The 14,911-nt window shown below is 38.5% G+C and overlaps 1 protein-coding gene across 1 annotated transcript; it reads left to right on the plus strand.

Moving 5' to 3' along the window:
* Positions 1-4,168: 4,168 nt before the first annotated feature.
* Positions 4,169-7,972, plus strand: LOC113040878 (macrophage mannose receptor 1-like). The gene is made up of 5 exons (XM_026199077.1): positions 4,169-4,303; positions 5,383-5,421; positions 5,759-6,121; positions 6,449-6,715; positions 7,617-7,972. Exons 2-5 carry the CDS (start codon positions 5,385-5,387, stop codon positions 7,970-7,972), a joined length of 1,023 nt encoding a protein of 340 aa, XP_026054862.1. The 5' UTR covers positions 4,169-4,303; positions 5,383-5,384.
* Positions 7,973-14,911: the final 6,939 nt, after the last annotated feature.

The following is a 14,911-nucleotide window of genomic DNA, read 5'->3' on the forward strand; positions in this document are numbered from 1 at the left end:
TACACGCCATCCCGTCTCTCTGGAAAGGGGCCGCTCGAGTCGAGAGAACACGGAGGAGGTCCCAAGGACTGTGCCTATACTGCGGTGGCTCGTGACATTCTATCTATTCCTGCCTGGTAAAAGAGCCAGCCCGGTATTAAAGATGGGGCTACCATCAGGTGGGATCTCTGCTGGGAAGTCCTCAACCACATCATCGACTCTCCTTCCGGTGAAACTGTGGTGGGAGAATCACACTGACGACTGTCACGCCCTTTTGGACTCTGGAGCCGAAGGTAATTTAATTGACTCACTACTTGCACGTCATCTGAACATTCCTGTCCTGCCTGTGTCCCATCCCATCCATGGTACCGCACTCAGCGGCCAGGAACTGCCACATGTCACCCACTATACTGAGCCCATCACTCTGGTCACATCAGGCAACCACTGTGAAACCAAATCCTTTTTCCTCATGGACTCCCCCGTAGCTCCCATTGTTTTAGGTCACCCCTGGTTAATCAAACATAATCCATGAATGGATTGGGGTTCCAACACTGTCACATTGTGGAGTGAAAGTTGTCTGGTTTCTGCTTGTGCTGTTGTGCCTGTTTCTGTCTTTCAGAAAGAGAACATGGTGTTATCAAACATTCCCGCAGAGTACCTGGACCTGAAGGAGGTGTTCAGTAAGTCTTGTGCTGCTTCTCTTCCTCCACATCATCCCTACAACTGTGGGTCTGTGCCTCCCTAAGTCTCCGCCTAAAGGCAAACTATACTCTCTTTCTATTCTGGAGAGGGCGGCCATGGAGAAATACATTTCTGATTCCTTGGCATCGAGGTTCATCCGCCCTTCCTCTTCTCCAGCGGGGGCGGGTTACTTTTTTGTGGGTAAGAAGGATGGTTCTCTGCGAACTTGTACTGATTACCGAGAGTTGAACAACATTACGATAAAGAACACCTATCCTTTGCCACCAATGTCTTCAGCTTTTGAGAGGTTACAGGGACCATCTGTATTCACAAAATTGGATTTACTAATGGTTATCATTTGGTCTGCATCAGGAAGGGGGATGAAGGGAAAACCGCCTTTAACACCCCTAGAGGGCACTTTGAAATCTTGGTGATACCGTTTGGGCTCTCCAACTCACCAGGGATTTTCCAAGCACTCATTAATGACGTGTTGAGAGATATGGTAGATCAGTTTATATATGTTTACCTGGATGACATACTGATTTTTTTTAATCTCTCCAGGAACACGTTCAACATGTCAGACGAGTGCTCCAGAGATTACTTGAGAATGGGCTTTTTGTCAAGGCGGAGAAATGGGTATTCCATGCACAGTCTGTTCCCTTCCTAGGGTATATCGACTCGTCCGAGGGAATACATATGGACCCTGACAAGGTTATTGCTGTGATAGATTGACCATCTCCAGATTCCCGTAAGGCCCTATAGCGGTTTCTGGGGTTTGCCAATTTCTATTGGCGTTTTATTTGCAATTTCAGCCAACTAGCCTCACCTCTGATGGCCTTGACCTCCCCCAGTATTCCATTCAGGTGGTCGGACGCAGCTGAGACTGCGTTCACTAACCTCAAAAGCTGCTTTGTTTCGGCCCCCATCCTTATGGCCCCTGATCCCACACGGCAGTTTGTGGTGGAGGTCGACACATCAGAGGTGGGGGTAGGAGCAGTGCTGTCCCAACGTGCTGCCACGGACGATAAGATGCATCCATGAGCATTTTTCTCCCATCGCTTATCTCCTGGTGAATGCAATTAAGACATTGGTAACAGAGAATTGTTGGCCGTCAAATTAGCTTTAGAGGAGAGGCGTCACTGGTTGGAAGGTTCAGGAGTACCTTTCATTGTTTGGACCGATCATAAGAATTTAGAGTATATTAGAACTGCCAAAAGACTCAATTCCAGGCAGGCTCAGTGGGCACTTTTTTTCAGTCGTTTTGATTTTTTCGAACCGCTCGATTCTTTATCATGTTTTTTTGATCCCTCCGCCCACCCGGTGACTCCCGAGTGTATTTTACCTGAGAAAGTAGTTGTCTCAGCACTCGTATGGGAGGTCAAGTCGAAGGTCAAGACAACCTTAGAAGGGGTAACGCCTCCGCCCGGTTGTCCACCGAATCGTTTATTTGTGCCGGAGGAGTTAAGGTCCGAAATCATTCAGTGGGGTCACTGCTCTAACGTTGGTTGTCATCCAGCGATAAGCTGGCCTTGCCCAAATTACCGACAGCCAAGGAGACAACGGTCACTGTCCTAGATCACGTCTTTCGGTTTCATGGCCTCCCGGTAGACGTGGTTTCTGACAGGGGATCTCAATTTATATCCAAATTTTGGAAAGAATTTTGTAAGTTGCTAGGCGCATCGGTTAGCCTGTCTTCAGGTTATCATCCCCAGAGTAACGGCAGTCTGAGCGAGCCAACCAAGATTTACAGAGGACGTTGCAATGTTTGGTCTCCAAGAATCCTTCTTCCTGGAGCCAACAACTCTCTATGTTGGAGTAAGCTCACAATTCGTTACCAGTGTCAGCCATGGGCCTCTCTCCGTTTCAGTGCAGCTTAGGTTACCAGCCACCAGTTTTTCCTAGTCTGGAATCTGAAGTCACTGTCCCCTCCGCTCATGTGTTTGTCCAGAGGTGCCACCGCACCTGGACCAGAGCCCGCGAGACTCTGCTCTGGGTGAGGGAGCGCACTAAGGCCAAGGCCGATCGCCACCGGTCAAAGCCTCCCGTTTACATCGTGGGTCAAAAAGTGTGGCTTTCTACAAATAACATTCCTCTGCAGTCCATATCTTACAAATTAGCTCCCAAATTTATTGGCTCGTTTACTATCACCAAAATCATTAGTCCGGTGACAGTCCGCCTCAAACTACCTCCAGCGTAAAGGAGGATACATCCCGCCTTTTAATGTGTCCAAAATTATACCCGTGTTTTATTCACGTATTAATCCGCCTACTCCGGTTCCCCCACCACCGCGTCTCGTAGATGGGGAACCGACATATTCGGTTAATCGTATTCTGGACTCGAGACGGAGGGGACGAGGATTCCAGTACCTGGTGGACTGGGAAGGTTACGGTCCAGAGGAGAGGAGTTGGGTACCTGCTAGGGACATACTTGGTCACTCCCTTATTGATGATTACAATCAGCAGGTAGGCCCTTCTGGGAACTCCAGGAGGCATTCTTAGAGGGGGGGGGTGCTGTCACGGTTGGTAAACCGTGATCTCTGGATTTTGCACTTTGTGAGTGAAGTCTGTGTGTTACGCGTCTGCACTGATTAGTTTTTACTGGAAAACAAAACAAAATATGGCTGCTGAACAGCATGTTTGTGGTGTGACATCATCTTACTGGAAAGATATTAGATGCAGATCTCTGGAATACTCTCCGACCATAAATGATGGCAATATACTGTATTTTTGAAGGTGACGTGATATTAATTTCTGTCTCATATTTGCATGTTTGACGCACTGCAACCAAATCTGAATCTGAATATTACCATGATAACATAATAACAAACAATGTGGCAACACAGCAGATAATGTGTATCAATTCAGCTCAAACTCTGCACCACACACATCCAAAATATTGCACTTTGGTTGAAGTTTGATTATATACATACAAGAAGCACTCAACAATAATAAACAAATACAAAGCACAAGAGACTAAACTCTTATTGTTTTTCTGCTGATTTAGCATTTTACATAGAAGTGCTCCTTGTTTTCTGGTTAGACTTTCTTGATTTTTTTTTTCTTGAATAACAACAGCACACATTCAAATTCTGTCCCGTATTTGATTATTCATCTCTGAGGGATACTGAGACATTCATGACTATCAGCTGCGTAAAAATAAAAATAAAAATATGTAAATTAAAATGGAAAAAATTCAAATAAGATAAACAGAAGAAATGATACAGGAATAACACTAGTATTAATTAAACAATTATTCAAAATAATTAACAAAAAATAAACTGCTTTCTTTCAGTCCTCAGCATTCTCATTCTCAAGTTTCAACTTTATCTCAGATGTTTCCCTGGAGAAATTAAAAAAGGATACAAACGAGTCAACAATCCAGTTCAGAGCTGTACAATTAATGTGGAGTTCAAACATCTGAAAGCAGGAAACCCTCAGTAAAAGTGTTTCTTTTCTCACTATTATTCATTTCTCTATTATAAAAGAAGGAAACAAACCTGAACAAAGAAACAAACAAGTCACAGAAAGGAGTAAAGAAGGGAGGGAACCAAAGATGGGAGGAGCAGAAAGAGAGAGGATCGGTGATATCAGTCTGTTCTGATAAAAGAAGAAACACAAACACACCTGAAACACAACATCTACAGGTAAGAGACTCTGAGTTATAACTTTACATTGATCATAATATGATTGATATATCAGTGTTTATCACATTATATTAAACTGATCACTGTTTAACTAGTGAATGTGTGGAGTTTCCTCATTTTATCTGTTGCTATCTGGGTTTTTATAGAGAAAAATTACAGAGAAAAACTTTCCCAAGTGTGTCCTAAATATATTTGTGTACTATATTTATCAATTAAACAAATTATACTCTATTACATGAGCAAAACCTACTTACAACAGCAATGCAATACCAGATCATAACGTCTGTGTGAACTTAACAGCAGAAACATGCAGCATAAAACAATACACTGTAAAAACTGATCATATTTCTTTCTAGTAAAACATTAAAAAGATACAGTAAAAATCTGATAACTGTATCATACTGTTTATAACTGCTAGAAATGTAATTTTATAGTCCTTTGTGTCATTGTTTCATTCATATAGTAGATTTATTATTTTTAACTATATTACAATCTGTTTTTAAGGTTGTCAGTGTTTTAAAGATTTTGCTATATTAGGTTGGGTTAGGGTTAGGGTTAGGTTGCTATATTAGCATTACAGTATATCAGTTCGTGTTCCTGTAGCTCAACTGGTAGAGCAAGGTTGGGGGGTTGATTCCCCGGGAACACATGACAGGTAAAAGTTGATAGCCTGAATGCACTGTAAGTCGCTTTGGAAAAAAGCGTCTGCTAAATGCATTAATTTAATTTAATTTAATTTAATTTAATTTAGTGAAATATTTTCACAAATGATGTACAGTAAAATGTTTTTCTGTGAATTCAACTTAAATCTGTAAACCTTAAATGTTGCTGCTGTATTTTTTTATGTAAAGTTCAGGCAACCACAGCTGCTTTTACTGTAAGTTTGATGTATTTTCAGTGTATTTTCACACTGAATCGTGACACACATCAGCTTCAGGAGCTTCATGTGTGTATTTATAACTGATGTAGAATCTAATAAGCGATGATAAAGCAGAAATGACATGATCTGATGTTCTGAATCTGGTCAGATGTTCAGCGTCTGCTTCATTTATTGAGACTGATTTCTGTTTTTCCCTCAGAAATGGAGAGAATCACACTGATGTCTGTTCTGCTCACAGGTGAGTGCTTGACTAGTACTAGTGCTGATAGTTAGTGTTAGTGCTGTCACAACTAAAAGAGATCTGAGCCAACTTTCAAGTTCAAGATGATCCAAAGAATTCGGTTTGGTCACTGAAAATCAAATCTCTGGAAATGCAGCACATTCATGTGTTTATCTTTAAAGTGCACTCAATGTTCTTCCTCTAGAGCTCCACAGTCTCACCAAATCCTGTAGAAACACTGAACGTACAAAAACACCATTCAGAGCACTTTATCAAACACATACTGAAACTCTGAGCTCTTGAAATACAGTGTGGATATAATGAGTGAGATCTGTGTGAATGTGTCTCTCCTCAGTCGTGGTCAGTTCGTCTCCGCGTCAGTATCACTTTGTGAATCAGAAGAAGAACTGGACTGAAGCTCAGAGATACTGCAGAGAGAAATACACAGATCTGGTCTCTATCAATGACAAGAATGAACAGAATGACACAAATCAGCTCCTACAGAGAGTGATCAGTGCTGACCGTGTCTGGATTGGGCTGCAGGACGCATGGGTTTGGTCTCTGAATTACTCTGACTTCTACAGAGGAGATGAGTCTCAGTTTAGGAAGTGGGGACCAGATCAACCAAATGGAGATGGAGACTGTATTTATATGAACAATGATGGACAATGGCATGATGTAGACTGTAGAACAACAAGATATTTCATCTGCTATAATGGTGAGTTCAGCTGAATGTTACATATCTGATGAACTTTGCACTATTAATGAACCAAACTGACACTATTATCTTCTTTAAAGCTGCTCTTAGCTGAATTGAACTGGTTTCTGAGTAATTGATGAACTTTGCAACACTGACACTTATTTTATTTTGAATAAAATACATGTGACTTGATTATGTGATTAAAACAGAAATGTTCTAAAATACTTGATACTTGAACAATCAACCACAATTAGATTAGTTTTTTGTTCTTGGTAAATAAGAGGAAAAAGAACATGTATTTTATTCTTTAAATCAATATCAGACATATGTTTTTCTCTTTTAAAGGCAGCAGTAAAGGATTCGTCCCTGTACAGGAGCAAAAGAACTGGATTGAAGCTCAGAAACACTGCAGAGAGAAACACACAGATCTGGCCAGTGTGAGGAATGAGAGTGAGAATGAACAGATAAAGAACCTAACTTCACCTAATCAAGCCTGGATCGGTCTGCAAAGATTCTGGGTTTGGTCAGACAACAGCAAATTTATATCCCCTCTCTGGAGCAGTGGTCAACCCAATAGCAGAGATGGCAATAAAAGCATCTGTGTATCAACTGGTATAAGTGAAGGAGGATGGACAGACGAGCGTTGTTCAGTTCATCATCTCTTTGTGTGTTATGATGGTGAGTAGATCAATCATCTGAGCTGTTGAACATCTACTTGTTAAACTACAGAAACTCTCTCATCATTACAGTGTGACTGCACTATTCCTTTAACCAGCAATTCCCAGAGTTTCTGTCAGTGAAAGTATTTCTTGAAGTCTTTAAATTAATGTTTCAATAATTTGACAAAACATTCACACATTTATGCTTCTCTGATGTCAGTTAATGATCACAAGACATGCAGCTAATCAAATAAAATAACTCTTTTTATAAAAACGAAAACAAATATTACTTTTGTGAATTCACTGCCATGTACAATTAAATCATTTTATTTCAAACTACAAGAGACAATACTAATAATGATGTTTTAAATTCTTCAGTTTCAAACTTTTAATCCTCAGGCTTTTGTTTTGGTGAATATTAGTGAAAAGCTGTAAACTTCTGTCCACAAAAAAAAAAGTTAGAAAAAAATGCACATTGGTAAATGATGTAAACTGGGTTTACACACATTGGGTTCTCAAATGCTCATTAAACTCAGTGTTAATGTGAAGCAGTATTTAATGTGAACGCTGAAAGCACTGTTTTAGAAGCTGCTGGTGTGTAAATGAACACAGTGCCACGCTTCACTCTGAAACACAACACATCAGACTTTGATTTGATTATCACACTAAAGCTATATCATGACTTCAGATTCATTTTGATTAATTGTGCAGCCTCATTTAAATATATACATTTTTCATTAATTATTTAGTTTCCATAAACTCAGGAAGTCTGTTTGAGAAACTCCGCTGCTTTAACTCAACACTCTTCATATGAGTTCCTGTGTTTAAATGCTTCACTTTCTGTTTGTTTCCAGATAAACTGGTTCTGATCCGAGAGAATAAGACGTGGTCTGAAGCTCTGAGATACTGCAGAAATATGAGCATGGACCTGGTGTCGGTGGATTCGGAGCAGATGCAGAAGCGGGTGATGAATGTGACCTCGAGCGCTCTCTCTGATCACGTGTGGCTGGGTCTGCGTCACTCCTGCACAGTGGGGATCTGGTTCTGGGTCAACGGTCAGACCGTGTGCTATGATCAGTGGGCTTCTGGTTATGACAGCGGACCGGACGAATGTGATAAGACGGTCAGATCCGGAGTCATTCGAAAGAATGATACTCGCTGGATCAGCCGCCCTGAAACTGATAGATACAACTTCATCTGCATCAAGTGAGTGCTGGAGACTCACTGATTACATCTGATCCAGATTACAAATATTCTGTACTTTAATTCGATTACACTACATTTTAAAATACCAATATTTAGAGAACCGTTACTTTCTTATGGATTACATGTTCACACAATACAAGTAAAGTATTAATTTAATTATAAAGTAATCACAAAGTACTCAGAATACATTACTTAAAACGTGAAATCTAATGGATTGTTACTAAATAAAATTTTCATGATGTACTTTGTAACCAGTAACAGACTTATAATATAATATAATATAATATAATATAATATAATATAATATAATATAATATAATATAATATAATATAATATAATATAATATATAATATAATATACCCACTGTGAATCATATAACAGATTATAAAATTCAATAAAGCCATTTGGACTTGATTAAAATTAATTTAATTCCAGTTTACTTGAAAAACTATTTTCACAATACATACCATTTCAAAATAGCTTCATGGAAAATGTATATTTCATAGTTACAATCATGAAGTTTTCTGTTATTGGACTCAAATCATCTCCATTTAAAGTCTTTAATGTCTATTTGAACTTCTGTCATGTTTTTATTTAAGATAAATTCAATGATTCAGTTTCACGACTCATGAGGTGATGGAGACAAACATTTACTGTGTTTTCTTTCATTTGACTTTATTATTTTTTTAATTGCATGTTATTTAGTACTAAGCAATTACATTTACTTTTCTGAAATAATATGTTCAGTAAACTTCATCTACAATGACTGCAGACATACTCATAATTGTAATGCATGCAACTTGATATGAGACAAAAGTCTCTAAACAGATGCTGTGATGGAAAATATTTAAGATGCTCTTATATATGTGTCATGTTCAGTTTTGGTTTTGGTTTCATTTTGATAGACTTTTAGTTTCCTTTCAGTTTGCTTAGTCGTCATGGTTTTTAAGTATGTTTTTATCTGTCACTATAGTTACTGATTATGTTGTTCACCTGTGTCTCATTAATTTCCTTCATTACTGTGTATTTGTTTTTATTCTTCTCACTTGACATTATAGACTATGAATATTTTTGTGTGATGTGTGATGTTCCTTTGTATATAATCATCTACAATGAATACATGTAAAAATAAATGGATAAATGTAACAATTTTATATAATGATAATAAATGTTACTTGAGTGACTTCATGAAATATTTGCACTATATTTGAACATTAGCAGAAGCATTTAAATAAAGTGGTTTAAATACTATAGCAAATTAAATGTCCAACAGATTGGAATTCTAACTGAAACATTTCTGCTACAAAAATTATTTTAGTTGTAATTATTGTAGTACAAGTTAAATTAAACACAAATTAGAAATGTGGACCTGGCAACAAGCTAAAATAGGGTTAATTTGATATTATTTCAGGTGATGTTTTTTATTAGTTTTAATATCCCTGTTTCCAACAAAAGCTTTTTAATCAGAGCATACACTCAGTCTCTGATGATTTTGCATATTTTACTTGAAAGCGCTCCTGGTTTCCAGGTTTGATTGTGTTTTTTAACATCATTATCATTGTAAGTCTCATGCGAATGAAGGTCTCCAATGGTGGATTAAGGTTTCTTATTTGTTCAGTCTTTTTGATGTGCAAAGTTATTTAATTTAAGTTCAATTGTAATCTGACTCCATTTTATTGTCTACTCTTACTCCATTTTATTATTACCTTGAATTTATGTAGAAATGCAAATTTGTTGCTTGTCTGTTTCTAATGAATATTCTTCTTGCATTTAATTATTCTAGTTAACTCTTCATAAAGTAACTTCCTTAGGAATCTATATCACTCAAGGTATATCACGCCGGCCGATGGACGTGTACCCTATGATCACAAACTCTCCAGTCTAATCATTAATCAGAGGTTATGACTAACTATTTAATAGACTGCCTCATGCTTGTCATTCTTTAAATATTGGTTCTGTTTAGCCCTGTACAGTCACCTAAATATCAATTCAGTCAAAGCTAAAAAAAATAATAATATGGCTATCAATATGAAATACTAATACTTCCATAGTGTTTTTAAATAACTAATAGTTAGTCTAACTATTTAAAAACTTGAATTAAGCTGAGACAATAACTAGTGGTTAAGGCCAGTACTATGAATTATGTCCGAACAATGCTAGTACTACAATAGTATATTTTGTCTAGCCCCCATAGTTTAAGAGGTCATGAGGTGCAATTTCAGGTTTTCCTTTCTCTTTGGAGTGTTACAAGCTGTCCATGCATAGATAAGATCCTTAAAGTTGCAAAGACTAAATTCTCAAACCCAAAGAGATATTCTTTATAAAAGTTAAGACTCATCCATGCCATCCTAAAATGTATTGTTTAAACACGCCCCCACATGTCTACATCACTATGTAATATTTAATAATACGATTTGCATAGACCACCGAAATGTTCAGGCAAAGAAAGAAGAAGTAACTTTTATTCTTGCTGTAGTATTGTTGGTGCTGCCGCAGCCATGTCATGGAGATGCTGTGTGTTTCATTATATTTTAATATATTTCATCAATATTCGAGTGTTTAATACATTTAATGAAGGACTGTTTCCTGGACCTGGGAGAGTAGCCTACAATGTGTCTGTGCTCAAAGGGTGTTTCTATAATGTATGGGGCAATCCCAACTTTGCAAGGAAAGTCTGGTGCTTCTGACTCTCAGCCTGTAAGTATATTTTCATATTTAAAGAATTTGCCTCTGATGATCCAATGTAGAGTAGTGTTTGTTGTTTCTCCTCTCACAAATGCAGACATGGTTTTATGTTTATGAAGCACGATATGCAATGCAATGCGTAAAAAGACAGTATAAGTCAAGTCACCTTTATTTATATAGCGCTTTAAACAAAATACATTGCGTCAAAGCAACTGAGCAACATTCATTAGGAAAACAGTGTGTCAATAATGCAAAATGATAGTTAAAGGCAGTTCATCATTGAATTCAGTTATGTCATCTCTGTTCAGTTTAAATAGTGTCTGTCATTTATTTGCAATCAAGTCAATGATATCACTGTAGATGAAGTGACCCCAACTAAGCAAGCCAGAGGCGACAGCGGCAAGGAACCGAAACTCCATCGGTGACAGAATGGAGAAAAAAACCTTGGGAGAAACCAGGCTCAGTTGGGGGGTCAGTTCTCCTCTGACCAGACGAAACCAGCAGTTCAATTCCAGACTGCAGCAAAGTCAGATTGTGCAGAAGAATCATCTGTTTCCTGTGGTCTTGTCCTGGTGCTCCTCTAAGACAAGGTCTTTACAGGGGATCTGTATCTGGGCTCTAGTTGTCCTGGTCTCCGCTGTCTTTCAGGGCAGTAGAGGTCCTTTCTAGGTGCTGATCCACCATCTGATCTGGATACATACTGGATCTGGTGGCTACGGTGACCTCGGAATAAGAGAGAAACAGGGTATTCACGTAGATGCCATTCTTCTAATGATGTAGCAAGTACATCGGGGGGTATGGGAAGTGTTCCTGGTTCCGGTTTACCTAATTAATGCAGCCTAAAAATCCTTTAACAGAAGTCATTATAACCAGTAATTATGTCACCACTTGATGAATGGATTGGGTGAATGGATATTATGGTAGGTCCCAGAGCCAGCTGTGTGCCAGTGCATTCGTGCAGAGAGTTGCCTCTGTTAGGGAGTAGAAACACTGGTAGTGAAAGGTTTCTGGAAATACAAACAGGTCCACCTGTCACTTTGAATCATCTCCAAATCAGCTGAACTGTTTGGTGATGCAGTCTCCACTCCCCTGGAAGTGCTGCTCGAGACAGCTTGTTGACTGCCTAATCGAACACTCCTGGGATGTGGATGGCATGAAGGGACCTCAGAAGCTTCTGACTCCGGAGGAAGAGGTGGTGGGCCAGTTGCAACATGCAACGAGAGTGTAAACCACCTTGCTGGTTGATATAAGGGATTATCTCAGTGTTGTCTATGCAGACCAGAACGTACTTGCACTGAAGGCAGCCTCTGAAGTGGCCCAGGGCAAGGCATACTGCCAAGAGTTCGAGGCAATTGATATGCCAACACAGATATGCCAATCTGTGAATATTACAGCATGCCAGGGGCACACCTGCTTAAAGGAATGAGGGATCCATTCATGGGATGAAGGTTCTGCGGCAGGCCGGTGTAAGCTGGACCTGGTGATACAATGTAGCCATGTGCTTTCTGGCTGACAGAATAAAACTCCATGCAGAGAAAGAGATCCTCTGCGTTGGCACGAGTTTGCTCTTTTCCCAGGTGTCTGAGCACCAGGGGCGCATTACAGAAAGATCCTAACTTTAAAATTGTATCTTATCTGTTTGGTAACCATGGTAATTTCAGTTAGGACCAGATTTATGATGAAAGCTATTACACATCAGCATTTCCAAAGTATTATATCTTATCTTAACTAAAGATAGAAATGGGCTAAAACAGAAACCTCCTAACTTGACCAAAAATCCTAAAAAACTGTCTTACCTTTGGGACAACCCAAAGGCTGTCCTAATTTCAAAATTATTTGAAAGCTAATGGAAAAACACTTACCGTTGAGCTGTCCAACAATGGTATTACATATATTAATAATTGAAAATGAAGAATTGGAGATGTTTAATGGTAGAAAGACTTGGAGGACCCTGAAGATGTGTTACACTTTGATGACAACACACTTATGATCTGTATCTGGGCTCTAGTTGTCCTGGGTCTCCGCTGTCTTTCAGGGCAGTAGAGGTCCTTTCTAGGTGCTGATCCACCATTTGATCTGGATACATACTGGATCTGGTGGCTACGGTGACCTCGGAATAAGAGAGAAAACAGGGTATTCACGTAGATGCCATTCTTCTAATGATGAGACCAACAAAATCCTTATGAAGCATTAACAGTCATCAGTTAAAAGTCACTAATGCCTCATATTTTTTTTGCAAAAGGCAATTTTCAAAGTGAAGTAACTTCTGCTATTTGTTTACCTCATCACCAGATTGCAGGTTGCTTGGTAACAGATCCTCTGAGAGTGGATTGTCGAACTGATAATACAATTTAAGATTCCATTACTAAACATAAGATAAAATTTTGTAAGACAGAGAATTTTTGTAGAATTTTTGTGGAGGAACGCAGGGTGAACTGGAATTTACATAGCCGAGTCTATTGGGCCGCAGGAGCTATGGAGACAGACTGGGGAGTGCAAACCAGGCTTAGAAAGACAGTGCCAGCATGTTCTGTCCTTCCTCTTTGAACTATGCTGTCTGGTTGACACTACAGAGCACTGCGCACCAGAACGGTCAGACACAGAAACAGTTTCTTCCCTCAGGCAATCCATTTCGCATGAACACTAAACAATAATCTTGGAACACACAAAATTATCATACATTTATTTAACACACATACTTATTTACATTTCAATTTACACATAGCATACCTGTTCATACAAATTTGTCTATTTTGTATATAGTTTTTTTTGCTATTTTGTATATTTGTATATAATTATTTTGTTATGTGTCTTGTCTTGTCACTGTCGTTCTGCACTGTGGAGCTTCTGTCACTAAAACAAATTCCTTACATGTGTAAACATTAACATACCTAGCAATAAAGCTCATTCTGATTCTGATTTTAAATAAATATAAAGAAGAGTGAGTCCATTCCACTATTTGATGTGAGCATTAGTATTGGAACAGTTTGAATGTAAGGCAGATGTAAAAGATTAAAAGCTAATGTTTAGTTGCTGATCCATTGCATGCAATTCAGAGCAGTGAGTCTGTGACACATAGCAATCACCAGGCTCTTGGTTTCCCCAGCCTTTAATGTAGCCATTTTGCTTTTGCTTGCGAGTTTATGTCTTGAGTCTACTCTTTAGCCGGTAAAATTCAATCTCAACTGGATTTAAATCTGGAGATTGACTTGGGCAACCTAAGACTTTCCCATTACGTTTCGCCTGATCAAGTCCTTGACTGAACTGGCAGGGTGTTTTGGGTCATTGCCTGGAGCAATATGAAGTGCTTTCTGATGACTCTTTTGGCATTTTCTTGAATATTGTTAGCCAATATGGTTTTTACCCTTCTAAATTTCATTCTGCTGATGTGTCATACATTAAGTCATCATTAAAGCTGAGAGGGCCTTTTCCAACGACACCAAATGCATGCCCACACCATGGCACCAACCTCCACCAAGCTTTACTGATGAGAATGTATGCATAAGATCATTTTGCTGTTCCCTCTTCTCCACACATTTTGCTTTTCCATCATTTAGATAAATGTTCATCTTTGTCTCATCTCTCCATAAAACTCTGTTCCAAAACTCTAATCTTGCCTTTCTATTTTTGGTTTGATCAGAGGTTTGCATCTTTCTGTGTAGCTTCTGTAATTCTGTGTCAACTTCTCCTGCGCACTGTCGATTTAGCATCCAAATTCTTGTTTTTCTGCCTTTAGAGTCAGCTCCATCATCTTCATCCTGGTTTGTGTGTGTCATCATCAAATTCAAGACTTAGAATGCAGAGGCAATGGATATAACTGATAAGACACAGCTAACACTTTATAAAGAGCTGTGAGGCAACTGTTCCCAATACTTATCAGATAGGGAGATGAAACTTCTTGGTAAAACATCTTTGTGTTAAATCGCCCAATAATAAAATGTGACATTCTGTAATTTTGGTCTCATATTCATCTTTTAATCATATTTACAGATTTCTTAACTCCACAGCAAACAGATTTAGTTTTATCTTTACTGTCCCAATACTTAAGAAAGCAGTGTGTATGTGTAAAACATTTGAACAATTTTATTGGAAAAAATATTTTATTTAATAAATGTATCTATAAGATATGTTTTCTATATATTATTTATGCATAGTTAAATATAGTACATTTTAGTGTTAATCTAAAATAAAATCTGAACTATTAATATACAATAAAATACCTGTTTTTCATCTATTTCCCTGAACCAAAGAAGTTTA

The sequence above is a fragment of the Carassius auratus genome, chromosome 23, assembly GCF_003368295.1.
Source record: "Carassius auratus strain Wakin chromosome 23, ASM336829v1, whole genome shotgun sequence".
In the NCBI taxonomy this organism is placed as follows: domain Eukaryota; kingdom Metazoa; phylum Chordata; class Actinopteri; order Cypriniformes; family Cyprinidae; genus Carassius; species Carassius auratus.